This window comes from Phyllostomus discolor, chromosome 8, assembly GCF_004126475.2.
Source record: "Phyllostomus discolor isolate MPI-MPIP mPhyDis1 chromosome 8, mPhyDis1.pri.v3, whole genome shotgun sequence".
In the NCBI taxonomy this organism is placed as follows: Eukaryota; Metazoa; Chordata; class Mammalia; order Chiroptera; family Phyllostomidae; genus Phyllostomus; species Phyllostomus discolor.
The window spans coordinates 113,956,187-113,981,684 of NC_040910.2; the positions used below are offsets into that span (position 1 = coordinate 113,956,187).

Consider the following 25,498-nt stretch of genomic DNA (forward strand, 5'->3'; position numbering starts at 1 on the left):
CAGGGAGCGGGGGTGGGGGGGTACACGCACCACCCACCAGGGCACCAGAGCGGATGGTCCCGGGGCTGCAGGGACATTGAAAGCCGATAGTGGGCCGGGGTAGGGACAGCCAACCAGGACCTCCCTCCTGCCCCTCTTCCCGAGAGGCCCCCGGTGGCCATGAGGGGGCGAGGGCCTTGCAGAGGGTTCAGGAGGTGGGTGAGCGGGGTCCCCACACCAAGCCTGGTTGCAGACACCTGTCTCCCCCAGGCCTCACCCCCTCGGGGGTGCGGGCACTCACAAGGGCCCTCGGCCGTTGTCCACAGGACACGGCCCCTCCTGCGGCGGCCGGGCCTCCTGGCACGCACGGTGCCGGGGCCCAGCCAGGCCGCCTGCCACGTGCCAACTCGGCTCCAGGGTTCTGAGGGCTGGTGCAGACCTGGGCCGAGGGGAGAGGGGGGTGTGAAGGGACTAAATGGTGGTGAGGGAAAATTACGGGGGGAAAAAAAAAGACCGAGCCAGTTTACAGACCCCAATGTTGCCTGTCGCCCCCCGACTCCACCATGGGGGGCCCTGCTTGCTTCCGGTGGATGGGCGGGGGTTGGGGGGGCCCTCCTCTCCTGGGGTCCGAACGTGAGTGAGGACCTTCCCGGGGGCCGGGAGTCAGTGTGCGGGGGGCGCGGAGCCCTGGCTGGGGAGGACAAGCAAGTTCGGGGGGTGGTGCGGACCGCGCGCCAGGGTGAAGGTGCTTAACACCCTGCACTTCCCACTTAGGAATGGTCCAAGGGGTCAGTTTCAGGCTGTGTCCATTTCACCGTTTTAAGCCGATTCGCACAGTAACCCCGGGCGGCTGCCGGCCGGCACCGGGTGGGGTAGTTCGGGCTCTGCAGCCCAGCCGCCCGCTGACCCTGGCTCTCCCGGCACGCAGATAACTTCTACCTGCGCAACCTGCCCCCCCAGCCCACGCTGCTGCCCACCAACCACGGCTTCCCCGGCATGGCGCGGGCCGCCCCCAGCCACCCCGTGGGCTCCTGCAGCCGGGACCGGGGCGAGGCCGCCACGCTGCAGAAGGGCACCAAGGAGTTCGGCCGCTTCCTCATGGGCAAGGAGCTGGGCAAGGACAAGGCCGGCAAGGCCGCGGAGGGCAAGGAGCGGCCGGCGGCGGAGGAGGACAAGGAGCGGCACAAGCTGGTGCTGCCGCTGCCGGCCGACGGCCCCTGCAAGGAGAGCGCCGCGGCCAGGGGCCCCTGCGAGGGCCGCCCCAAGCACCTGGCCTCCTGCCTCCTCAACGCCAAGGTGCTCAACGGCGAGATGGGCACGGCCACGCTGGCCAGCTGTGCGGGTGGCGTGCTGGTGCGGCCCGGCGTGGGCGTGGTGGCCTCGGGTCGCTGCCCCAAGGAGGCGGCGGGGCCGGCCGAGCCGGGCCAGGCCTTCGGCGAGTGCCTGGAGAGGCGGCAGGCGCTGCAGCACGCCGCGGCCTACACGGTGCCCTCCGGCCTGCCCGCCGGGCCGCCCCCGCCCCTCAGCACGGCCGCCGGCTCCTTCCCCTGCCTGCAGCTGCACGCCGGCCCCGAGGGGCTCTGCCCGCTGCAGGACAAAGTGCCCCGGGGCCTGAAGGCCAGCGGGCCCACCTTCGTGCCTTCCGTGGGACACCTGGCGGACAAGAGCCGCCCCTTCCAAGGGGCCGAGACCTGCGCCGTGGCGGGTGAGGGCAAGGACCGGCACCTGGACGGGGCCCTGGCAGTCCGACCACGCCGCGCCCTACGGGGTCTCCTACGCCCACCTGAAGGCGGAGGGCAAGGGCGAGCGGCGGCCGGGGGGCTTCGAGGCGGCCCTCAACCCCCGGCTGAAGGGCCTGGAGTATCTCCACAGCGCAGGCCCCGAGGCCCCCTTCCCCGGGCTCCCCACGGGGGCGCTGGACAAAAGCAGCTACTTCGAGTTGCCCGCCCCCGCCCAGGACTGTCCCCGGCCGGGCCACCAGGACCCCCTGGGCGGGAAGGTCGCCCCAGGCCTGCTGCACTCTGGACAAGACCGCCGGCAAGGAGGCGCCCGCGGGCCCCCCCGGGGCCCAGAAGGTGGCCCGCATCCGGCACCAGCAGCACTTGGTGGCCCCCGAGGTGGAGCCGGGGGGCGCTGGGGCCTGAGTCCAAACGCAAGTCCCTGGAGCTGGCGGCGTCTCTGGGCTGCAGCGGGCCCCAGCTGCCCCCATGGGGCGTCCGGTCGGGCCACGGCGCCGCCACGGCCGTGGGCGAGGAGCCCAAGGGCGGCGCCTACCTGGACCCCTTCAGCGGCAGCCTCCCACAGGCCGCCCTCCTGCCCCAGGACCTGCCCGCCCCGCCCGACGAGGTCTCGGCCATGAAGAACCTGCTCAAGTACAGCAACCAGGCCCTGGTCGTCGGCCAGAAGGCGCCCTTCGTGGGCCTGGGGGGCGGCGGCGGCCTCAAGGCCAGCTGCGCCCAGCAGGAGGTGAAGTGCCCGGCCGGCAAGGCCTCGGGCCCGGCCCCCGGCGAGGCGGAGAGGCCGGACTGCGCCCGCAGCCGGGAGCACGAGGCCCCGCACGGCGACGGGGAGGTGCGGCAGCCCCCCGTGGGCATCGCCGTGGCCCTGGCGCGGCAGAAGGACACGGTGAGCCGGCCAGAGACGGCCTACGGCTCCAATGCCGGGCGGCAGGGCCGGGCGGCTCCCGCCTTCAAAGGGGCGGCCCCACCCTGGGGGGGGGGGGGGGCGCTTGGGGAGTGCTGCCCCTGCCCTTGTCCTCGCTCCCGGGGCTCTGGGGACCCCGGGGACCCCCCCACGTCTTCGGTCCTGACTGCCCCTCCCACCCCCAAGCCCTGAGGCTCCCCACCCTGACCCCCACAGCCCCCGGAGGCCAGAAGTGCCTGGTCCGTCCCCAGCCCAGCCTCCCCAACGCCCGTCCCTTCTGCCGCTTCTGCCCCTGCAGCCGGCGGCGGGCCCCGCGCCGCCCACACACTGGACCTGGAGGCCGAGGAGGAGCGGGCGCGCCTGTGTGAGGACCGCCGGGGCTGGCCGGCCGGGAGCTGCTGTTGCAGTAAGAGCCAGGCCGGCAGACGGTGGGGGCGGGCCACGCCTCCATGCTTGTGTGGCCGGGGGTCCTGGTTGGGTGCCCCGTGGGCTAGGGTCCGGGATGTGCACCCGCCCCGGCCCTGCTGGGGTTTCTGCCCACGCTGGGGGGAGCTCTGACAACGGGGCCCCTGCTGGCCCGGAGCCCCTGACGTGGAGCCCCGGCCCTCCCTGAGGCCACCCCTGGCTCCCTCCGAGGCTGACAGCCACAGGGTCCGGTGGGGGAGCAGGACGGGCACCCGGTCGCTGTCCTGAGCCCCCACCCACCCCGTGACGTGCAGGGACAACAAGGACCTCGTGGAGTTCACCCGGATCCACCCGTCGGGCGGCTGCCCCCGAGACCTGGCCCCTCACCTCATGATCGCGGGCGGCTCCTCCCTGCAGAGCGGCCAGCTGGGCACGGAGCCGGCCCCCCCCCCCCACCCCGCCCACCCGCCGTGGCTGCCCCGCACCCGCAGCCCCTCCCTGTGGATGGGGGGACATTCCTACGGTCAGTGTCCTGGGGGCAGCCGGGGGCTTGGCGGGCAGGGCTGGCTCGCCGCCCCCCGCCGCCTGACGGCTCTGCCTCGCTCGTCTCCCCAGGCCTCGGGCACCCCGCCCTGCACCAGAACCTGCCCCCCGGCTTCCCCGCCTCCGTGCCCGGCTCCGTGCCCCCCGTGTTCCCCCTCTCCCAGGACGCCCCCACGCAGCTGGTCATCCTGCCCTCAGAGCCTGCGCCCCACACCGCCCCCCACTCGCTCGGTAAGGGCTTCCTGGGCCAGGCCGTTGGCTGGGGCGGGCGGGGGCGGGGGGAGTGCCAGGAGCAGGTCCGAGGAAGGCGGCAGCCCCCGCGGGGGTGGGGGCAAGGGGGAAGCAGGGAGGGGGAAGCAGGGAGGTGGGTGAGCTCGAGGGGTGCAGGGGGCCAGCTGGGGTGGCCGAGGACGCGGCCGGCGCCCCCCCCCGTGCCTGCTGGGGCTGAGGGCTTGTCCGGCCCTGCCCGCAGCTGAAGTCATGGACCAGGCCCCGCTGTGGCCCCCCATGTACGGGGGCCGGGGCCCCGCCTCCCACATGCAGCACCCGGGCCAGCTCCCCATGTACTCGCGGTCCCAGTTCCTGCGCCAGCAGGAGCTCTACGCCCTGCAGCACCCACCTCAGCACCCACCGCAGCACCCACCTCAGCACCAACAGCCGCCGCCACAGCCGCCGCAGCAGCGGGCCGCCGCCCAGTTCCAGGTACCGGCCCGGAGCCCCCGCACACTCCCGCCCCCCCCACCCCGACGCCCCGCACAGGGCCGAATGCGGCTGAGCCTCTCCCCCCGCCCCCCCCTGCAGCGGAAGCCCGAGGACCACCCCCTGGAGCTGCAGGAGCCCGCCCAGGAGAAGGCCCTGAAGTCCACCCACAAGCCAGTTGCCTTAACCCCCACGGCCAAGGGCACCCCCTCGCCGGCCACCACGGGCCCCGCCAAGCTGTCGCCCTGCTGCCACTCCCCTCCCCAGAAGCCCCCCGCCAGCTGCCCTGCGTCGCCGCTGCCGTGTCCCGCCGCCCCGTGCACTTTATCCGGCTGCCTCGCCGGCAGCCCCGGGCTCGGCCCCCAGCCGCCCGGCACCGAGGACAGGGGTGGAGAGGGCCGGCGCGCCGGAGCCCGCCTCAGCGCGCTGGAACCGGGTGAGGCCCCGGGCCCCTCCCGGGTGGGCGGAGCCCAGTCGGGGTGCTGCCTGGTGTGGCGGCTGCTAGGGTGCCCTCTCCCACCCAGCCCCCTGGTAGGGCCCAGGGCCATGTTGTCCGTCCCCTGCCTGCTCTCTTCCTCCCTCCCCACAGCCCCGAGGGGCCCACTGAGGGAGCACTCAGGGTCCCCACCGTCTCCTTCAAGCCCATGCAGATGGGGCGGGGCAAGGGGCAGGCCCAGCAGGCCAGCACTGGGCCCTGGGAATGGTCAGGCACCCAGCCCGCTGTGGACAGTGGCAGGACCACGGGGCCGCAGCCGCAGGCCCTGTCCCTGGCCTCGAAGCTGGGCCCAGGAGCTTGTCCTTGGCTGTCCGGGCCAAAGGTGCCGCCGCTTGGCCCTGAGGCGAGGAGGGGGCCTGTGCGGGGGAGGGGGGGGCTCTGGCCTGGCCTCAGCCCTGCAGCACCCACCCTGCAGCACCCTCCCCGCAGCACCCTCCCCCGTAGCACCCACCCCGCAGCACCCACCCCCGCAGCACCCTCCCCGCAGCACCCACCCCCGCAGCACCCTCCCCGCAGCACCCTCCCCTGCAGCACCCTCCCTGCAGCACCCTCCCCCGCAGCACCCACCCCGCAGCACCCACCCCGCAGCACCCTCCCCGCAGCACCCTCCCCGCAGCACCCTCCCTGCAGCACCCTCCCCGCAGCACCCTCCCCCGTAGCACCCACCCCGCAGCACCCACCCCGCAGCACCCACCCCCGCAGCACCCTCCCCCGCAGCACTCTCCCCCGCAGCACCCACCCCGCAGCACCCCGACCCCCGCAGCACCCTCCCCCGTAGCACCCTTCCCCGCAGCACTCTCCCCCGCAGCACCTACCCCGCAGCACCCTCCCCGCAGCACCCTCCCCGCAGCACCCTCCCCCGCAGCACCCACCCCTGCAGCACCCACCCCTGCTGCCACCAGCTGTGCCCTCCTCTCTTCGTCGGGCTGCGAGTTCACACGGGAACCCGTGTGGCGACATGAAAGCCGCCCGATTCCACGAGAAGGATACTGAGCCGGCAGAAGCTGTCGGGGTTTTTAGGCTCCCCCCTCCCACCCCCCACTTTTTTTACTGCCGTTAATGGGGTGTGATGCGTCCGACGGGCTGCTGGCTCGCTCTGGTCCAGGGGAGCCCCCGATTCACGCTACCTCGTGTTAAACCTCCCCCCTTTTCTGGCTAGCTGCACCACACCACGCCAGAGATGGCCCCCCCAGGGCCCCCCGGGAGTCCCCAGGGGCACAGCAGGAGGCAGGGCTCACAGCCCTCCTGCACCCGGAGCTTTCCTGCTGCCCCCCTGTGATGCACCCCATTTCTGCCTCACCCATGGGCCGGCAGAGGGCTGGCGGGGGCCCCTCCCTCCCAGGCGTGGGTCTGAGGGGTTTGGGGCCGCCCTGGCCGCAGCTGCCCCCCTGACACCCCCTTTTTGTTTGCAGACCTGCCTCTCGGACACGCGTGCCCCGCGGCCAGCTCGGGCTGCTTCTCCCTGCCCCCCAGCGTGCACTCGCCTGACCTCTCCGACCCCAGAACTATGCAAACCCCGGTCCCCAGGGCCCGGCCTGAGCCAGCAAGGACGCCTGTGCCCGGGGAGCCGCCCCGCCGAGGCCCCCAGAGCCCCGAGGAGCCTGGGCTGCCCTCGGGGGCCAGGGAGGCCCCCCGGGACCAGTGCTGCCATCCCCCGCCCTGCTGAGCAGGGCCCCCCAGAGAAGACGGCGGACCCCAGCCCACTGGAGGGGCTGCAGGAACTGCGATGTGGGGCCCTCCTCCAGGGAGGGGGCCCCGAAGCCACTGGCCTGGCTGATTCTACTCAGGGAGGGGCCCGAGAGGAGAGGACTACGGGGGAGGGGGCGGAGCAGGGGGAGCAAGAGCCCCCGCCGGGGGCTGACGGCCGGGCCCTGGAGCGGCAGACGGGGAGCCCCCGGACCCTGGAGCGGGCCGAGCAGGGTGAATGGCAGCCCCCCCGCGAGGTGGGGCCGGAGGAGGCGGCCAAGTTTGAGGAGCAGGAGCTGGAGGGGGAGGGGGAGAGGGACTGGGGGTTGACTGCTGGCGACAGCCACCTGCCCAGGGTGCTGCTGGGCCTGGACGCTCTGGTGGCAGCCACCATCGACCTGGGGGACTTGCCTGGCACCGGCCCGCCTGCTCTCCCTGGGCCCCCCAGCTCAGGGACCCACGGCATCGCCCTGCTCAGCGAGCTGGCCGACCTGGACTTCCAGCCGCAGAGGAGGGAGCCGGCCCTGCCAGGTGAGCGCTGCTGCTGCCTGCCCCACCCCGGGGCCCGACGAGGGGCTGGCCCCTCCAGCACGGGCTCGGGGTCAGCCGTGGCCCCCACCCGCTGGAAAGTGGCGTGCCCGCCCATGTCGCCCCCAGCCCTGGCTGCCGACTGGTCCCCAGGAGCTGGGTGCTCAGGGTGGCCGCAGAGCGGCCCCCGGACAGCACCCTGTTGCTATGGGTGTTCGTGACACCCTGAGGGAGGCTCCGGCTTGTCCCCACCCTGCACATGGGGGTGCCAGGCCCCCCACGGAGGGGTGGGGGTGAGGTGGCTGGACTGAGGCCTCCTCACAGCCCAGAAAGCGGGGAAGTGCGCACACCCCTCTGCAGGCTGCCAAACCCCGACTCCCCCGTGGCCACCTCGGCTCCCTCCCGGGGCCTGAGCGGGTCTGCTGGCCCGGACACGTGCCGTGCCTGCCTGCCTGGCGGGGGAGGTGGCCCGAGACTGTTCCCCGCGCCCAGGCCTCACGGGGGGCTGGGGTGCAGGACAGGGTGCTCCGGGGCACCCCTCAGCCGCCCCGGCGCGAGGGCACAGGCAGGGGCTGGCGCTGCCCCACAGTGAGATGCAGAGTCTGAGGGAGCCCTGGACGGCTCTCCCTTCCGCCCAGGTGCCACGGTGGGAGAAGCCCCCCCCCCCCCCCCCCCCCCGGCCCCGCCGGGAGCCCTCGGCCAGGTGTGCGCTGCTGCTCTGGTATTTCCGGAAAGAGCGCCACCCAGCCCTTGGCTTGCTGGCTTGTCTTCCCAGAGCAGGAAGCTTCCTGGCCCCCGACGGCCGCCCGAGCCTTTTGTGCTGAGCAGATAGAGCAGCCGTTCCCGAGAAGTGGGTTTCCCCAGAGGCCGCCGTGTCCCCTGCACGGGCCTCGGTGCTGGGGGGACGTGGGGGGGCGGGAATTAGCAGGCGAGCCCTTGGCAGGCAGAGCCCCAGCTGCAGGGTGAGGCAGAGAGCCCTGGGCAGGGTCCAGACCCCAGGGTGAGTGTGGCTGGCCTGAGGAGGCGCAGCCACCTGGTCAGTGTGGCCAGTGCGTGTGGGTGCCTGCTGGACCGCACCCACCCCCTCAGTACGTGCTCACGTGGAGACCAGGTGTCCCAGGGTGGGCAGGCGCTGCGGCGGCTGGGGGGGGGGGTCTCCGCCCATCCTCCCCTCCGGGCCCACCCCCTCCCTGTGCGCCCCCCCCCCTCAGTCCCCATGAAGTGGCCTGGGCGCCACAGCTGTCCCCCACGAGCGCAGTGACCGCTCGCCTGGAATTAGCCCGGAGGGGAGCTCCGTCCCCCTGCCCCCCGTCCGGGACGCCCGGAGAGAATGTGGGGGAAGAGGGGGGAGGGTGGGCGGAGATGGAGGCGTGAGGATCCCAGGGGCACGGCAGGACCTCTTGCCCCTCCTCCGAAGGGAAGACCCCCTGGAGTCCCCCGGGCGGGACAGAGCAGTGGGTGAAGGCCGGGTGGGGGCCTAGGAAACGGGGGTGAGGAGGCACCGGGTCTGCAAAGGTGAGGCGGCCCACAGACCGTCTGCTCCAGGGCCAGGGCTGGCCCTGCCACCTCACTGTCCCCACGCCCCCCCAGCACCCTCGGCCTGCGGGTGCCCCCTGCCTGGGCCGCAGTCCAGGGAGCCCGGTGCCCCGTCGAACTGCCCCCCCAGCACGCCAAGCACAGACGGTCTTGTGTGTGCCCCCCCCCGTTTGCCCTGCCTTGCCAGCCACCACCGGCTTTTACCGCCACCCAAGTCTGTGGAGCCCGAAGCCTGCCAGGGCTTCCCAGGGACAGGGGGCGAAGGCCCCACCCCGGGCGTGGGGCGCACCTGTCACTGTGCCCCCCCCACAGCCCCCGGAGCACACAGAGCCTCGTGGGTGTCTTCTGGAACCCAGAGAGGACCCTCTCCCCCGGTTCACCCAGTGAACTGCGGGGGGTCAGCAGGGTTAGTGTGAGGAGTGGGGGCCTCAGGGAAGACTGAGCAGGGGGAGGGGAGCCGAGGGGCACCCCAGGAGCCGGGGGCACCCTGCAGAACGTTCAGCTAAAACCTGGCTTACAGAGACCGCTGCCTGGCTGCTAGGGGAGGCGGGGGTGCATGTCCCCCAGCACCCCATTCCCGGGCACCGTGGGCCCAGCCGCCATCTCTGGGCAGGGGGTCTCCCTCAGCCTCGGCCCAGAACTGAGGCCCAGAGGTGTGAGCTTCCGGCTTGTCCCGTGGCTGAGGGTGGGTCGCCGTCCTGGTGCCACCACGGTGGGGGCCAGGCACTTCCCTGGAGCGAGCAGGTGTCTCCTGAGAGGCCCCTGGAAGAGGCGGGGCAGCCCGTTCCCCCGTCCGCGTCCGTGCAACTCCCGGGTCCTGTCCTCCTGTGTCGGTCGCTCTTGAATTTCACGAGCAAACTGCCCCAGCCCCGGCCCTGTGGCCGGCCCGTGTGGGTGCCCCTGCTGTTCTCCACACGTCCCGTGTCCCCGGCCCGCGCTGAGCCCCCGCTGACCCTGAGTCAGCCCTTCCCCCGGGAGCCCAGGGCCTCTCCTCGGAGGATGGGATCAGAAGCCAAGTTTGGGGTGCTGCGTGTGCCCGTGCCTGCCGGGGTGCCGCTGTTCCCAGGCTCTGCCGGGGGGCAGAGCTGGCTGCGTGTTCTCCCGCCCAGACCTCCCCCTAAGCCACCCGGCCCCTCCTGGGCTGCGGCTCCTGCTGGGGTCCGCCTGCCTGTGCGCCCGCCCCCATCTCTGCCTCCAGTCCCCCCGCCCCGTGCTTGCCCCCCCCCCGGGTCCGGCATCTCCACTCTGGCCTGTCCCCTGAGGGACACCGGCCGGGCGCTGACCCTGCGGGAGGCCGCCCCCCCTGACGCCCCAGGTTCTCATAACCCGGGAGTGGGCGCAAAGGTGCAGGCGTCTCCCGTTGGAAGGGCACGGGCCTGGGCCCTGCCCTTGTGCCGGCCCAGCAGGCCTGACCCGAGGTAGCCAGAGGGGATGTTGCCCCCGCACCCACTGGTCCCACCGAGGCGGGTGCTGGGTGCGTACCCCGCTGCTCCGGGTCCTCACCCCTGGGGGGCCAGGCGGCCTTGGGGCGTCCGGGCCACAAGAGCTGTCCAGAGCCTCTCGGGGCGGGGGGGGGGGGGGGTGTGCCGGCCCACCTCCATGCTCACACGCCCACCCTCGTGCTCCCCACAGAGGAGGAGGACGTGCTGACCTTCAACCTGCGGCGCCTGGCCACGCTGGCCTCGGCCTGGTCCCTGGTGGAGGCCGCCAGCCTGGACAGCCCCGCCTCCTCGGCCCGGCCCCCTGCAGCCGGCCCCTGCGGGGCGCCCCCGCTCACGCCCCGGATGCAGATCCTCCAGCGCAAGGACACCTGGACCCCCAAGAGCAAGCCTGTGAGTGGAGGCCCCTGGGCACCCCACTGCCCACTGCCGTGATGGGGGGGCGTCTCTGAGCACCTGGCCACCCGCCCGCCCCACTCGGGGCCCGGGTGGCTCACGGCCCCTGCCCTGGCCCTCAGGTGTGCCCGCTGAAGGCCGCCATCGACCGGCTGGACACGCAGGAGGTGGAGATGCGCCTGCGGCTGGCCGAGCTGCAGCGGCGCTACAAGGAGAAGCAGCGGGAGCTGGCCCGCCTGCAGCGCAAACACGACCCCGAGTACGGCCCGGGCGGGGGGCGGGGGGGGGCGGGCGGCCTGGACCCCGGGGTCAGGGGTCAGCCTGGGCGTGCCGGGCTGAGCTCGGCGGGAAGCTGGGATCTGGGAGCCATTCCCCCAGCAGAGGAGCCAACCAGGGTGGGGGCGGGGGTGGGGGCGGTTCCCGGGGGGGAGAACGCCCAGCAGAGGCCAGTGCGGGGGGGGGGGGGGGCTGGAGGGGGTTCTGTGGGCACAGTTGTCACAGGGGTGGAAGCCCCCGGGTGCGTGCAGGACTCTGGGCCTGGGAGGTGGGGACTGCAGGGACGCGGGGCTCCCAGGGCCACGTCTCAGGAAGGCCAGTGTCCCCCCCCGCCAGCCCCATTGGGGAGCCAGTGTGGCCGGAGCCCCTGACCCCCCGTCCCCCGCTCCGGTGGCCGCCAGGAGGGACGAGAGCTCGCGGAGCCCGGCGCGGCGAGGGCCTGGCCGGCCGCGGAAGCGGAAGCTGTCCAGCCTGCTGCCTGCGCTGCGCCCCGGGGGCGATGTCAAGAAAGTCAAGTGAGTCCCGGGGGCTCGGGGCGTCCCGGGCCGGTGGGCCCCTGGTGGGGTCTGGGGGCTGCGGGCGCCCCTCCTCCCTGAACTCTGGGCCGGAGTGCGCGGCGGGCAGAGCCCGGCACAGAGTCCCCACGGCCGGCCCGCCCGCCCTCGGCCCGCCCTGAGCTCCTTTCTCCTCGGAGCCGCGTGGGCCTGGAGCGCGGCCACGCCAGCTGCACGCACCTGGCCACGGCGGCGCCCCCCCCACCCCCCCTGGCCCCCCCGCGTGCGAGGCGGCCTTGCGTGAAAGCCTCTTTATCTGTGCGGTACAAAGTCGTCGGTCACGCTGCGGCGCTGCTCACGGCGGCCGCGCGACGTTATTATCCATTACCCGCGCTGCACGGTCGCTGCCGCACTCCCCGGCCTGGGATAATTGTCCTTCTCGGCTACAAATGGCCTCTCCCGGCAGGCCCATTTGCATAAATCCTCCGAGCTCCTCCAAACGCGATTGGCGCGGGCATGCGTGCGCGGCATCAATCCTCATGATTTGGTAATAATAGTTAAATCGGCACTAAATGGTTCCTTCAATTAAGACAGAGGCAAAAAATTAATCTCGGGGCTTTATGTCACAAAACATTAGCAAACGCGGAGAAGGTTACGGGGAGGGGGAGTCCGCCGCGGCTGCTGGCGGGAGGGGCACCATATGGCTGGGGGCTTCCCGGGCCCTCCCTCCTCCGCCCTGCCCAGGTGTCGCCTGGCAGGGGCCCTGGGGGGGGGGGGTCTTCTTTGAGGGCCAGCCAGGGCTGCTGTGGGGGCTGCTGGCCAGGGGCCCCATGGGGGAGTCCTGGCGCCGAGGCCCCCCGGCCGCTCAGGCCCCTCCTGGAGCTGGCATTGCAACACCTTCTCCCCTGAGCCCTAGGGCCAGGGCCGGGCCTTGCGGGAAGGCAGCGGCCTCAGGGGAGGGGAGGCAGCCAGGCCCCGGGCCCTGCCTTCCCCGGAATTGGGGCTCCCTCTGGCCCACTCTCCCTCCCACCGCGGGCCCTGCCAGGGTGTAGGCACTTGGGCCCAGGCAGGAAGTGGCGGGGGGACGTCCCGGGGCCAAGTGTGGCCGCAGGCCGGCCTGCCACCTGGCCTCCTCTCCAGGCAGAAAGGTAAAGGCAGGCAGGGTCCAACCACACAAGGCCAGGGCCCACCAGGACCCTCAGCCCCCATCTGTGACTTATTTCAGTGACCACCATATGGGTGGGGGGGAGGGGCAGCGAAAGGCCCAGCCCCCACCCCCATCTGGGGGAGGACAGGCAGCCACTCCCAGCCTCCTATTTGCAGGGTAAAGGGAAACTGAGGCTGGGTGTCCGAACTTCCCAGTCCCCATCCGGGAGAAGGGCGGCACAGTGCAGGGTCCTCCGCCTCCAGACCCAGAACTGAGAGCAGAGGACGGAGCTCTCGGGGGGGCCTGAGACCAGCAGCAGGGGTGCCTGGGGCCGGGAGGCGGGGCCTGGGCGCAGGTCTCCCTGACGGCTGCCCTCCCCCGTGCCCTCACCTCGGGCCTCGGCCTTGCTGAAGGCACAGGCACAGCCCCCATTCCCAGTGGAAAGACCGAGGCCACGGTCCCACTCACACGGTGGCCCCGCCGCCCACAGAGCCGGGCTTCTGGGCACGGGGCCTCCCGCCCGGTCAGCGGGCGGAGGGGACGGGCAGCGAGGTGGGTGTCCGAGGGGCTCAGCCCAGGCTGGGCCCCCGCCCCCGCGGTAGCACGTGCCCCTCTGGGGGAGGAGCCTTGGCCGGGAGAGAAGTGGGGCCCTCCCTGGAGCCGGTGGGCTGCGCCGTTCCTGGGGTGCCCACCTGCCCCTCCCCCCACCCCAGGGCGGTGCGGCCCAGCCTGAGCCTGCTGTGCGCCGAGCTGCGGGACGGCGAGGCGCCCGCGAAGAAGCGCGGCCGCCTGGAGAAGGGCGTCTACGTGGGCCTGCAGGCCGGCGCTGCGGTGAGTCCCCGCCGGCCCCACCTCGGGCTCGCGGCGCGGGGGTCGGGCCCCCAGCCCATGCACGGCTGGGACCGGGACTCAGGCGGACGGACGGAGTGAGGTCCCTCCCAGCGGAGGCGGCCCCCGAACTTGCAGGGCGACTCCGGCTGGCTACGCTCCACGACGCCCAGCCCACGCCAGCAGGAGAGGGACCCAGGGGGGTCGCGGGCACTTCCTGGGAGTGAGAGCCCCCAGGGCCGCAGCCTCAGGCACATACACAGGGTGGGGGCGTGGCCTGATGAGGGCACAGCCCCGCCCTCGGGCGGCTCTCTGCCCCGCCCACCCCGCTTCCGGGCGGGGGGGGGGGGGTCCCGGGAGGCCCGCGCGAGGGGGGAATTTTCTGAGCCTTTTCTCACGTTGCCCCCCCCCCCCCCCAGAGCAGGAGTCTGGCCCCTCTGCCCAGAACACTCACAGACCCAGGGCCTTCGGCACCCCTCCCCCCAGCCCAGCCAAGCAGGGTGGGCAGCAGGAGGGGCGGCGGAGGAGTCAGGGGCGGGACAGGCTGGGAGCCCCCTCGGCCCTCCGGGAGGGCAGGGCTGGGGGACGTGCCGCCGGGGCCGGAGTGTCGGGTGGGGCCGGCGCCCAGAGCTGCCCCTGCCGTCCTCAGGAGAAGGTCCGGTGCAAGCAGAGCCGCGGTCAGGGGGAGCTGGCGTCCGCAGTGGCCCACAAGGTCGCCCAGCTGAAGCCAAAGGTCAAGAGCAAGGGACTGCCCGCTGGCCTCGGCCCGTTCCCCGGGGGGCGCGTCCGGAAGAAGCTGTCCCGAGCCAAGAGCGCCAAGGTGTCTGCGACAGCTAGACACCTGCAGCCCGAGGGCGGCGGCGGCGGCGGCAGGGAGCTGACACCCAAGTTCCCGGCCGAGGTGGCCGCGGCCACGGCCCCGGAGGCAGGCAAGTGGGTCTGCGGGGGCCGCCAGGACCCCTGAGGGGCCGGGCCCTCTGGCTGCGGAAGGAGGCCCCTCCCCAGGGCAGAGCCCACGGCTCCCTGCCCCCCCCCCCCCCGCCCCGCCCAGACGGGGGCAGGCGAGGGCATCCTGGAAAAGGGCTAAAAGTAGCTCTTCTCCCGTCTCCGGCCGCTCCCCCTGCCGCGTCCGGCCAGGCTGACCTGCAGGGTTATCTGGGCCCCAGCAAACAGGTCCAGAAGCCGGGGCCTGCAAAAACAGACACTTCCTCCCCAGCAGCCCCCGCCCCCGCCCCAGGCCTGCCTGACAGAGAACGTGGGGAGGGGGAGCCAAGGGGGGAGGGCTGCCCTGGGGGGGGACCCCCAGCTTGCGAGGCCTGCTCCCCACGGCCTGGCCCGGGTATCAGGAAAGCAGTCGGGGAAGCGAGGGTCAGAGAGAGGTCGCCCTTCCCCATCCCTGTCCCCCACCCTTCCCTGGACACGTGCCACACCAGAGTGGCCGCCGGTGTGACAGTGACGGGGCTCCACTCACAGCCCCCCGGTTACCCACACTCATACACAGTCCACTCCCCGGCCCCCGCCCCCAGACGGTGCTGCCCTGACGCCCCTGATCCTGACCCCACCCCCCCCCCAGGCAGTGGCTATGACAGTGAGGGCTGTGAGGGCCGCCTGGGCACGGTAGCGCTCCCCGCGGAGCCCGGGCTGGCGCTGCCGGCGGGGGCCGGTGGGGCGGTGCCGGGGCCCTCGCCCTCCTCCGTGGTCAAGATGGAAGCCAACCAGAAGGCCAAGAAGAAGCGGGAGCGGCAGGGCCTGCTAGGTAACCGGGCGGCGGGGGGTGCTGGGGCGCCCTGGGGCCGGGGTGCCCCCAGAAGCTGGAGTCCCTGCCACGGCCCCGCTCCCGCACACAGGAGCCTGCCGCCTGTCCAGCCCGGAGAGCGAGGTCAAGATCAAGAGGCGAACGGTCAAGGCCAAGGTGGGCACCAAGCTAGAGCGGGCCCCCGGGCGCAGGCCCCCGGGAGCGCCAGGCAAGAAGAAGGCCAAGGGCAAGGCCAAAGGCGGCCTGCGAGCAGAGCCGGGGGCCCCCCCGGGCCGGGACGCCCTCTTCAGCCCCGCGAGGGCCCTGCCCTGCCGGGAGGAGGGCAGCCAGCTGGCCAGCGAGCGCCTCAAGAGGGCCACCCGCAAGAGCTCGGTGCTGCAGCCAGGACTGCGGGTGAGCACCCCGGGGTCTCGGGCCGGCGGGGGGAGGCCTCCGGGGCCCTCGGTCCCCATCCCTGTTCGCCACACCCTGCCTGGGGGCCGGTCTGAGCCGCGCCCTGGGCGGGCCGTGGGTGGGGAGGCCCGTGCCAGCCTGCCACAGCCCCGCCCACTGTCCCGCAGCGCAAGAACGGGACCCTGTCCATCGCCCTGTCGCCCCGCAACGCCAAGGCCGTCCTGGGGAAGGGCAGGAAGGCCAGCAAGGCCGTCGGCAAGCAGGTAGCCCCCCCCCCCCCGCCCCGCCGCCCCTGGCGCCCAGCAGGAATGCCCAGACCCCGCCCCCACCCCAGGGAACTGACCCCCCCGACCCCCCAGGGCAAGGGCAGGGCAGTGAGCCGGCTGCTGGAGAGCTTCGCTGTGGAGGACGACTTCAAGTTTGACGACAGCAGCAGCTTCTCAGAGGAGGAGGAGGAGGAGGAGGAGGAGGCGGCTGGAGGCCCCCTGAGTTCCGAGCAGAGCGCCGCCCTGGGTGAGAGCGGCCGGGAGGGGCGCTGAGAGCAGGCAGGGGTGGGGGTGGGGGGCAGCAGCGGCGGGGGGGCGGCGCCGGCCGGGCTCTGACAGCCCTGTCCCCCAGCGCGCTCCTGCACCATCCACAAGGAGGACCTGCAGGACGGGCTGCCCGTGCTCATCCCCAAGGAGGACAGTCTGCTGTACGCCGGCAGCGTCAGGACCCTGCGGCCGCCCGACATGTGAGGCCGGGCTGCGGGCAGGGTGGGCACCGCCGCGGCTGGCTGGGGGCCTCGGGCAGCAGCCGTGGACCCCCAGGCCCCTCTCACACGCCCCCCCCGCCCTGGCCCCTCAGCTACAGCATCGTCATCGACGGGGAGAGAGGCAACCGGCAGCGCATCTACTCGCTGGAGCAGCTGCTGCAGGAGGCGGTGAGGGGGCCCCGCCCCGCCGGCCCGGGGAGGTGGCCTGGCCGCCCCCAGCCCTCCCCCGAGGCCTGCTCACGCTCCCGCCTCGGCTGCACCTGCAGGTTCTCGATGTCCGGCCCCAGTCCAGCAGGTTCCTCCCGCCCGGCACACGGGTCTGCGCCTACTGGAGCCAGAGGTCCCGCTGCCTGTACCCAGGCAACGTGGTCCGAGGTGAGCCATGGCTGCGCCCCATCCCGCCCCCACCCCGTGAGCTGGCCGGCCCCTCCCCTCTGGCCAGGAGGCAGGGGAGCAGGGGAGCAGGGAACAGGTCCGCTCCCTGGTGAGCAGGAGAAGGCCCCGGGGGGCAGGGGACAGGGGCTCCTGTTCAAAGACCTGCAGAGCAGGACAGCCAGAGCCCCAGCCCCAGAGGCTGTGGATGGGTCAACGGGCCCAGCTCCACTGGGGTGAACCCTCACCCCCCCAGGTCGGGGTGGTGGGGCTCCTGGGGTCTAACAGGTGATGAACAGGCAGAGCGGTGGGCCAGGTGTGTGTTTGCACACCTGTGTGGGGGGAGCTGGCCTGAGTCCCTGTGTGTGCACCAGCGTGGGGGTGATGGGTAGATGTGATGCGGCCCCCAGCCGTGCTGCGGGGGCAGAGGGGCCTGCCGGCCGCCCTGCCAGCGCCAGGGCCGGTGTGGTCGAGGAGCACAGTAATCCCAACCTCGCTTGTCAGGCACCCCACCCTGCCGTCCTCCGGGGGACCGCAGGGAGAGCCCCGTGGGCCCTGAGCCTGGGGCCGCGCGCTCAGCCAAACCCCCCCTCCCCGCCCCCAGGCAACTCCAGCGACGAGGAGGAGGACCTGGACTCTGTGGTGGTGGAGTTTGACGACGGGGACACCGGCCACATCGCCGTCTCCAACATCAGGCTGCTGCCTCCTGACTTCAAGATCCAGTGTGAGCCGGGGGCCCCACCCGCCCGCCCTGGTCGGCCCCACCTACGGCCAGCACCGGGCTGGGCCACCTCTGGGTCCAGCAGGCTCCCGCGGTGGGGGCGAGGGGAGGCGGCCACACCGGGGCCCAGCACTGAGACCGCCGGTCCGCTCCGCAGGCACGGAGCCCTCGCCGGCCCTGCTGGTGTCCAGCAGCTGCCGCAGGACCAAGAAGGCCTCCTGCGAGGCCCCCCCGCCCAGTGAGCCCGCGGCCCCCAGCCTGTCCCCCAAGGTGCACGAAGGCTCCGACGTCTCCAAGGCCCCCGGGAGGAAGTCCAGCAGCAAAGACAAAGCCGGTACTCGGGACCGGCCAGAACCGGGGCGGGGAGGCTCCCTGGGGGCATGGGGGGCATGGGGGAGGGGGGTTTAAGCTCGGTCACGTCTCTCCCCGCCCCCCGACCAGGCAAAGCGGACCTCCTCGCCTCAGGTGCCAAGCCCCCCGTGGGGGCCTCCGACCACTTCCTGGGCCGCCGGGGCAGCCCGCTGCTGAGCTGGGCCGCCGTGGCGCAGACCAAGCGGAAGGCCGCGGCGGTGGCGGGCGGCAAGGGGCCGGGCCTGCTGCAGAACCTCTTCCAGACCAACGGCGGCGCCAAGCGGCTGCGGGCCCGCGAGGCGCTGTTCCCCGTGCACAGCGTGGCGGCGCCCGTGTTCGGGGACGGCCTCCGCGCCGCCTCCTTCAGCAGCCTGGCCAGCTCCTACGCGCCCTTCGTGGGCGGGGCCGGGCCCGGCCTGCCCGGGGGCGCCCACAGGCTGCTGCGGGCCAAGAAGGCGGAGCGGGCCGAGGCGGAGAAGGGCGGGCGGCGCCGGGCGGGCGGCGAGTTCCTGGTCAAGCTGGACCACGAGGGCGTGACCTCCCCCAAGAACAAGAACTGCAAGGCGCTGCTGGTGGGCGACAAGGACCCGGGGCCCAAGCTGGGGCGCCCCCTGCCCAGCCCCAGCTACGCGCACCCGGCCCTGCTGGGCAAGGACAGGAAGGGGCGGGCGCCCGTGCCCCCGCTGCCCGTGGGGCTGGCGCTGCGCAAGTTTGCGGGCCAGGCCGAGTACCCGCTGCCCTGTGACAGCGACTGCCACAGCTCCTACTCGGACGAGGAGGAGGACGGGCCCGGGCTGGCCCCCGGCGTGCCCTCCCGCTTCCTCGCCCGCCTGTCCGTGTCCTCCTCGTCCTCCGGCTCGTCCACCTCCTCGTCCTCGGGCTCCCTGTCCACCTCCAGCCTCTGCTCCTCCGACGACGAGGGCTCCTCCTGCAGCTCGGACGACGAGGACCCGGCCCTGCTGCTGCAGACCTGCCTCACCCACCCCGTGCCCGCCCTGCTGGCCCAGCCCGAGGCCCTGCGCTCCAAGGGCGGGGGCCCCCACCCGCACGCCCAGCGCTGCTTCCTGCCCAGGGCCGCCCTGGCGGGCGGGGGCGCGGGCCCCGGCGGCAGCGGCAAGTCCAAGCTCAAGCGCAAGGAGGCCCTGAGCTTCTCCAAAGCCAAAGAGGGTTCTCGGAGGCAGCGGCTGCCGTCCGTGGAGAACCGGCCAAAGATCTCCGCCTTCCTGCCGGCCCGGCAGCTCTGGAAGTGGTCAGGGAGCCCGACGCAGGTAGGTGGCCCCGAGGGCGGGGCAGGGCGGGGTGGCGCACGCTCCAGCTTTGCGGCTCCCTCTTCTCTGCAGCCGGGATTGTGCGATTTCGTCCAAAAAACCGGGACACTCGGGGAAGCACAGAACCCCACCTGGACCCGAGTGGCCGGCGCCCCCTTCCCCGGGGGTCCTCGCTCTGCTGGTCTGACCGGGGACATGAGCGCGCCCCAGCGCACCCCCGTGCTTGGTTCTGTGGGTCTCCCTGAGCACCTTTCCACGTCGACAAGCCACGCTCGGGCCTGGGCAGGGCCTCGCAGACACCGGGGCACAGACACACGCGTGCTCCTCCGTGAACGCACCGCGGGCGGGGCCCGTCACGGCCCACGGCTTTGCCCTGGGAACTGTGCCGCCGTGAACGTCTCACGGGGCTCGGGCCTCCCCACCCACAGAGACGGTGTCCCTCCGGGTCCCTTCGTCAGCCGAGGCAGCACAGAGCCCGGCGTGGCCGACCCCGCCCTGCCTGGGGTGGGGGTGGGGCAGCCACTGAGCCGCCCTGTCTCGCCCATGAAACCGCCCAGGCCCACCTGCCCGCACACAAGACTCACTGTCCGTCCCCCAAACTCTCTCTCTCCTCTGTCCGCCCGTCACCGCCCCCGGTCCCGAGGCCCCGGCCCCCTCACCACGCTGGGCCCCGGCTGTCTCCCCTGCAGAGGCGCGGCATGAAGGGCAAGGCCAGGAAGCTGTTCTACAAGGCCATCGTCCGGGGCAAGGAGACGCTGCGTGTCGGGGACTGCGCCGTGTTCCTGTCCGCCGGCCGCCCCAACCTGCCCTACATCGGCCGCATCGAGAGCCTGTGGGAGTCGTGGGGCAGCAACATGGTGGTGAAGGTCAAGTGGTTCTACCACCCCGAGGAGACCAAGCTGGGGAAGCGCCACAGCGACGGGAAGGTGGGGCCCGGGGCGCCGGGGGCCGGAGCGGGGGTGGGCGGGCAGCAGCCAGGACAAAGGGCGCGGTCTTCTCTGAGCACCCCCACACACCCCACACCTTGAGACCCCTGCCCCACCCTCACAGCTGCCCGGAAACGGACTGCGGTTGCAGCCCCCCCCCCCAGACACGCCCCCGCGCCCCCTCGGGCCTCCCTGGGCAGAGCCTGCGTTCGGAGACGCACGGAAACAGTGTTGTCCACGCCCGCCGCACCCTCCTCTCCGGAGTCCAGGCTCCGCCCCAGTCCCGGGGCCCCTAGGCAGAGCCGCGCCCAGGCTGGGCGGGGCGCGCAGGCCAAGGCCCCGCCCCCGACGCACGTGCCGCCCTCGCCCCGCAGAACGCCCTGTACCAGTCGTGCCACGAGGACGAGAACGACGTGCAGACCATCTCCCACAAGTGCCAGGTCGTGGGGCGCGAGCAGTACGAGCGGATGACGCAGAGCCGCCCGCGCCAGGACCGGAGGGACCTCTACTACCTGGCGGGCACCTACGACCCCGCCACGGGGCGCCTGGTGACGGCCGACGGCGTGCCCATCCTGTGCTGAGCCTGCGCCTGCCCCGCGGTGTCCGCGGCGCCCCGGGCGCAGAGGCGGGGGACTCAGATGGGCGGCGCCGGCCCCGCCCCGCTGAGCGGGAAGAGGAGCGAGGGAGCCAGGGAGCGAGCAAATATGCAAACCCACCGAGGCGAGATCCAGGCTTTTTGTCACTGTCCCTGGAAAGAGAGAGTTCCTGGGCGCCAGACCCCAGCCCCGCCCGCCGCGGCGGCCACTGTGCCCCCGGGCCCCCTGCCCTGGGCGCTCTGCTCCCCCATCGGCGCGTCCCGAGAGATTAGAATCCAAGCCATATTTCCCCAGTACCTCCGACTGTCCCCCACCAGGGAGAGCAGAAATCAGGTGTGTTGTCTATTTATTTCTCCATGTAAATAGTGTACTACTTCGGGGAAGTTTTATGGAAAAAAATAGTGGAAAAAGATTTCTTTTCCCCACGTGTGTGACGAGGGTGTATGTGCATGCGTGTGCGGTGTGTGTGTGTGTGTGTGCGCGTGTGCGTGCAGGGATTTTGTTTCGGGGAGTTTTCTTTGAAAATGCACTGTTGTCCTCAGCCTGGCTGAGTCCCCACAGGGGCAGCAGGGGCCGGGGCCCGAGGACGGGCCAGGGAGGGCCCCTGCTGCTCCCGCCGGTCTCTGGAGACGGCGGAGGGTGGCAATCACGCTGGAGTTTATCTCATTGTAATCCACCTCCTGGGGAGAAGGTTGGGGGGGTGAGGGCTGGCCTGCGAGGCTTCCATGGGCAGAGGGGGTCCCGGAAGCTGACATGAAAGCCAGGACCCCCTGAGCGGAGTGTGGCGGCAGCCATGTGTCCCTTCCCTCTGTTCCGACGACACAACACAGATGAACAAGGACGTTCGGGTGTTGGCGTGAAACGGGGACGCTTCGGTTTCCTCCCCTGAACAGTCCAGGTTATTTCCGATCCACCTCTGTCTGGCCGGCACTCAGAGCAGTGGGGGGAGGCCGGCCTAGCCAACACCAGGGGCCTTCCCAGCCTTCTCCGAAGCTCCCTGGCAGGGCCGATGGCCCCGTGAGGGGCGCTTGCAGCAGGAGCGGTCCCCTCCGGCCCGTGCGCAGGCAGCACCTTTGGGAGCTGTCACCCCTCTGCCCAGCGCCCTGGGTACCACCGTGCCGGGTGGGCGTCCTGCAGAACTCGTCACCTCCTCACTTCTCCGGAGGTCAAGAGGGACAGACAGGGCCCGCCGGACCTGTGCCCTGATGGCCTCATCCTGGCCTGCACTCAGGGCCAGGCGTCCCCTCAGTCGCCCCAGGAAGCCCCCCAAGTTAGCCGCCACTCCTTAGGATGAGCTCTTCCGTGACCCACAGACACAGCCCAAGTTCCTGGGAAACAAGGGGTGTCGGCAGGTACCCGACACCCCTCCCCTCCCCTCTCAGGCCCCCTTTCTAACTAGGAACCCTCCTGCTGCCTGGAGGGCCCCTCCTCCCGCCCCCGGCAGCTCTGCAGGAAGCGCAAGGACCTGGAGGGGGTCCCCTGCACCCCGGCTCCCCTGCCCTACCCTGGCTCCCCCTTCGCCTCCGCACGAGTGCAATATTTCATTCCTGGCGGCCGCCCAGGCAGGCGGCAGAGGCCAGCCCCGCTGGCGGCTGCGGAGGCCTGATGCTGGCGGAGGGGCAGGGCCGGGAGCCCGGGGAGGCGTGGGGGTGGCCTAGCGAGGCAGTGGGAGCCCGGAGCTGTTTGTGGGAGGTGGTGGGGAGGGGCCCGGAAGTGCAGGACCCACACCCACCTCCTGACCCCACCCCCCAGCGAGAAGCTGTGTCCCGCACACTCTGCCCCGCCCTCGCTGCATCTGCGGCTGCGTCCGCGTCCGGTGCGTGCGACGCCCCCCACCCCGGCAGAAGCTCGGCTGTTGTAAATGTGTAAACTAAGAGAGGGGTGGGTTTTTTTCAATGTAAACACTAAAAACAAACAAAAACACAAAGGTTTTATGAACAGCAAACTCTATGTAAATGCATTTTAGTATTAAATTTTTTATTGATAACTTGCTTAAGAATAAATATATGAACTATTGTACAGGTTTTCCGTGGTCCGGAATCCTGACTGTGCCTTGGTGTGGGGTGTGCGTCACACAGGGGCACCCCAGAGGCCCCAGAGGTGCGGGGGTCTCCGCAGACCCACGGAGCCTGGCCCTGGCCCGCCCTGCCCCCACCCCCACAGTAGTGGAGCAAAGCCCCTCGGGCCTGGGGCTTGCGGTGGACCTTGCCTTCAAGCTGCCCCGGGACAAGGGTCTGTGGCCTTATAGGTCCCACCTGAGAGAGTCAGATGTCCAGCCTGCACTAGGCCCTGTGGCCAGGGCGGCGGACACCCCCGAGGGGAAGCTGGAGGGTCAGCCCACACAGGGCACAGGCACGTGGGGAAGGGAAGTCACAGGGAGGCTCCACGGCAGCAGAGAGGGTTGGGCCGGGCAGGTTAGGGCTGACACCCCTTCAGGAGCCCTGATCCTGAGGCTGAGCGAGGCAAAGGCTGGGGCAGCAACCCCATGGGCGGGGTGGGGTGGGGGGGCTCCCCTGTCTGCTGCACAACAGTCCAAGTGCACCACAGGCTCAAGGCCGAGGGTCAGCAGGCAGACTGAGACCCTCACTCTGCAGCCCCAGGGTCGGAGTCAGAGGGGCCGGAGCCCCTGAGGAAAGAGCTGGCACCCAGAGAAAGGCCCTCAGGGCCCAGGGTGAGGGACAGGGGCACACGCTGGACTGGGGGCAGGGGGTAAGGTGCCACCAACAGCCCCGGGCGTGTGGACCGGTGGGAGGGAGCAGGGAGGCAGGTAGCCACTGGGACACAGCAAGTCGGGGCTGCAGCAGGATTTGGTGCGTCCTCACGGGTCTCCTCCCACCGGCCCACCTCCTCCCTTCCCCTCTCTCCATCCAGCAGCCTCCCCAACCCCCCAAAAACTCAGGTGGGGTGACCCCCTGCCCTCCCGAAGGGCCCCAGGCCAGGGGCAGGGAGGGCTCGGGAGGCCGCAGAGCCCCGGGGGTTAAGTGCGCGGGCCCACACTTGGATGGAGACGAACGAGCCTGCGTGTGAGACGCAGAAGCCAGACAAACGACACGCCGGAGAGCAAGGTCGATGGGAGCGATGTTTTATCAGGAGACACGACGGCCCGGCTGACTGCAGCTCGTCTTCCAAGCCACAGACTGACTGGGGACGAGGGGCTTCAACGGTCCAGGCCCCCAAGGCCGGGACAGGGCGGGGACCGGGAGAGGGCGGTCCAGCCTGCCAGGGGGCATCTGGGCACTCAGGGCGCCATCTGGCCGATGGCCAGCCTGGCCCGTGGTGGCCTCCTGAGTCTGTGCAGCGGCTCGGAGGGACCCGCCGCAGGGGCCCCGGGTGCCAGCTGAGGGAGTGGGCAGAGAGGATGTCACACTGGAGAGCCGCCTCACACTGGAACCTGGGGGTCTCAACACCCCACGCACAAGCTCCAGCCGGACCGGTGGGGGTCCAGGGAGGCCGAGGCCCCTCACTGTCCACCAGCAGCCAGAGCGCCATGGGCAGGGACTCAGGCCTCCAGAAGCCAGGTGGAGGCCACAGGGCGAGACGGGCCCGGCTGTCCCCCACCCCCACCCCCCACAGCTGGGGGCCTCCAGGGCCTGGCCTGTGCGGTGTGGTTCCTGACTGGCCCACTGATGAGCATGGGCGGGGGGGGTTCCCGGGAGCTGCAAAGGCATCTCCAGACCCCCATGCGGGGGCCCTACCTCAGCCCCACGCCGTGCCTCCCGGGCCTCCCGCTGGGAGCTTCACACTCCAGGCAGGCTGGCTGGCTGCCTCCTGGACACGGCCCAGCCAGCGGAGACGGGGCCGGGAGTATGGGGACACGAACAGGTCCCCGGGCTGGACACGGTGCCTCGGGGGCCCACCCCACCACCCTGCTCAGGAGCCTGGCTGCCCCCCACCTGGTGATTCCTCAGGGCCCCTCCCAACAAGGGTCCCCATGGCCCTTCTGGGGGCTCCCCTAGGGGTGCTCGGGAGGCAGGGGAACAGCCTCTCTGCCTCTCTGACGACATGCTAGGAGCCTTCCTCCTCCACCCAGCTTCGCTCCATGGAGGAGGACGCCTGGCAGGGTCCTCAAAGCCATGGAGGAGGACGCCTGGCAGGGTCCTCAAAGCCACGCCTTCCCCCCCTCACCCACCCACCAGGGGACCCACAGCCCAGCACTGAGGAAGGCAGGGTGATGGGTGCACTGGGTTGGAGCCATCTTTCACGGCGTCACCTCAGTAACAGTGACGTGCAGAGCACCCCGTAGGCCTGGGTCTGCCACTCAGGGACTGCAGGGTCCCTGCCAGCAGGCCCTCTGCTTTGGCTGAGTCAGGGGGGCTGGGATCAGGGTTCCCCCCCAGTAAAAGCACCCGGGGAGGCAGTAAGCAGGCTTGCCCTGGGGCCTCCCGCAGCCCCTCCCCCGACGGCCGGGAGCCCCAGCGCTTCTCCCAGCAGGTGGGAGGGTGCGGGGGTGAAGGCGGCCCCACACCAAATCGTAAATTTACTTAAAAACCCTTTTTTGCTCATCCGTTTTCATTACTGTTTGCTATTGGACGTGGGGCCCAAGACAACGCTGCTTCTTCCAGTGTGGCCCAGAGGCGCCCCAAGGTCAGACACCCCTGGAGAAGCCCCCACACAAGCCCGTGTGCTGGGAGGGGAAGGGGAAACCACGCTTTTTGTTCGGGAGCCTCGGAGCGAGTGTAAGGCCTTGCCCCTCGTCGGGACTCTGTTCGCTCATAAGAAACAGACCCAGGCCCGGCGGCGAGCAGCGCGGGTCGGGAAGCTCCGCACGGACAGGGCGATTGTCCGTCACCCTGGGCCTTCGGCCACCCCCCTATCCTGGGCCAGCACCCCAAGCCTGGGGACCCCCAAAGCCCCCGCAATGGCTCTCCTCTTGGGGTGCCCACTGGATGCGACTGCCCAAGACCACTTTCCTGGGGACCCACAAGCCCCTCCAGCAGCCGGAAGAGGCTTCTCTGCACCGCGCATGCACCCGGGGGCAGAAACACACACACACACCCCCCCATGGAAACCATATGGTCACCTGACCTTGGCAGGGCCAATCAGGACACCTCTGCCTTCCGCTCCCCGGTGATTGGCTTTGGGGTGAGCATGTGACCCAAGCTGAGCCAATCTGCGTCAACCTCTGAGCACAGCCCCGCCTGAGTAGTCCCGTGAGACACGTGAGCCCGCGCCTCGTGCCCCTCGCGCCCCGTGGCCGCCCGCGGGAGTAGCACCTGTGAGCCTGCCCCTGGCGGCTCGGTACCCGGCCGCAGCGGGACCCAACCCG

At 71.7% G+C, this 25,498-nt stretch overlaps 1 protein-coding gene and 1 long non-coding RNA gene across 2 annotated transcripts in view; one reads left to right on the forward strand and one right to left on the reverse strand.

The window, feature by feature from the left end:
• The window catches only part of BAHCC1 (BAH domain and coiled-coil containing 1), a 54,166-nt gene extending 33,535 nt beyond the window's left edge, over positions 1-20,631 (forward strand). Inside the window, 29 exon segments of the mRNA XM_036034252.1 lie at positions 908-1,722; positions 1,724-1,978; positions 1,980-2,120; positions 2,122-2,674; positions 2,921-2,995; positions 2,998-3,028; positions 3,342-3,550; positions 3,643-3,801; positions 4,043-4,272; positions 4,372-4,705; positions 6,178-6,436; positions 6,438-6,982; positions 10,148-10,347; positions 10,473-10,609; positions 11,028-11,141; positions 12,981-13,098; positions 13,745-14,024; positions 14,669-14,851; positions 14,943-15,244; positions 15,412-15,507; positions 15,604-15,757; positions 15,863-15,977; positions 16,091-16,166; positions 16,265-16,373; positions 16,975-17,094; positions 17,249-17,425; positions 17,533-18,710; positions 19,400-19,636; positions 20,011-20,631. Coding sequence (XP_035890145.1) covers positions 908-1,722; positions 1,724-1,978; positions 1,980-2,120; positions 2,122-2,674; positions 2,921-2,995; positions 2,998-3,028; positions 3,342-3,550; positions 3,643-3,801; positions 4,043-4,272; positions 4,372-4,705; positions 6,178-6,436; positions 6,438-6,982; positions 10,148-10,347; positions 10,473-10,609; positions 11,028-11,141; positions 12,981-13,098; positions 13,745-14,024; positions 14,669-14,851; positions 14,943-15,244; positions 15,412-15,507; positions 15,604-15,757; positions 15,863-15,977; positions 16,091-16,166; positions 16,265-16,373; positions 16,975-17,094; positions 17,249-17,425; positions 17,533-18,710; positions 19,400-19,636; positions 20,011-20,217 — 7,409 coding nt within the window. The 3' untranslated portion in view covers positions 20,218-20,631.
• Positions 6,744-23,959, reverse strand: LOC118502264. Its single transcript, XR_004904979.1, has 3 exons — positions 23,928-23,959; positions 23,618-23,623; positions 6,744-6,877 (listed from the first exon to the last, which is right to left on the reverse strand). It is a non-coding gene; the product is annotated as an uncharacterized LOC118502264 (long non-coding RNA).
• Between the last annotated feature and the right edge of the window lie 1,539 nt (positions 23,960-25,498).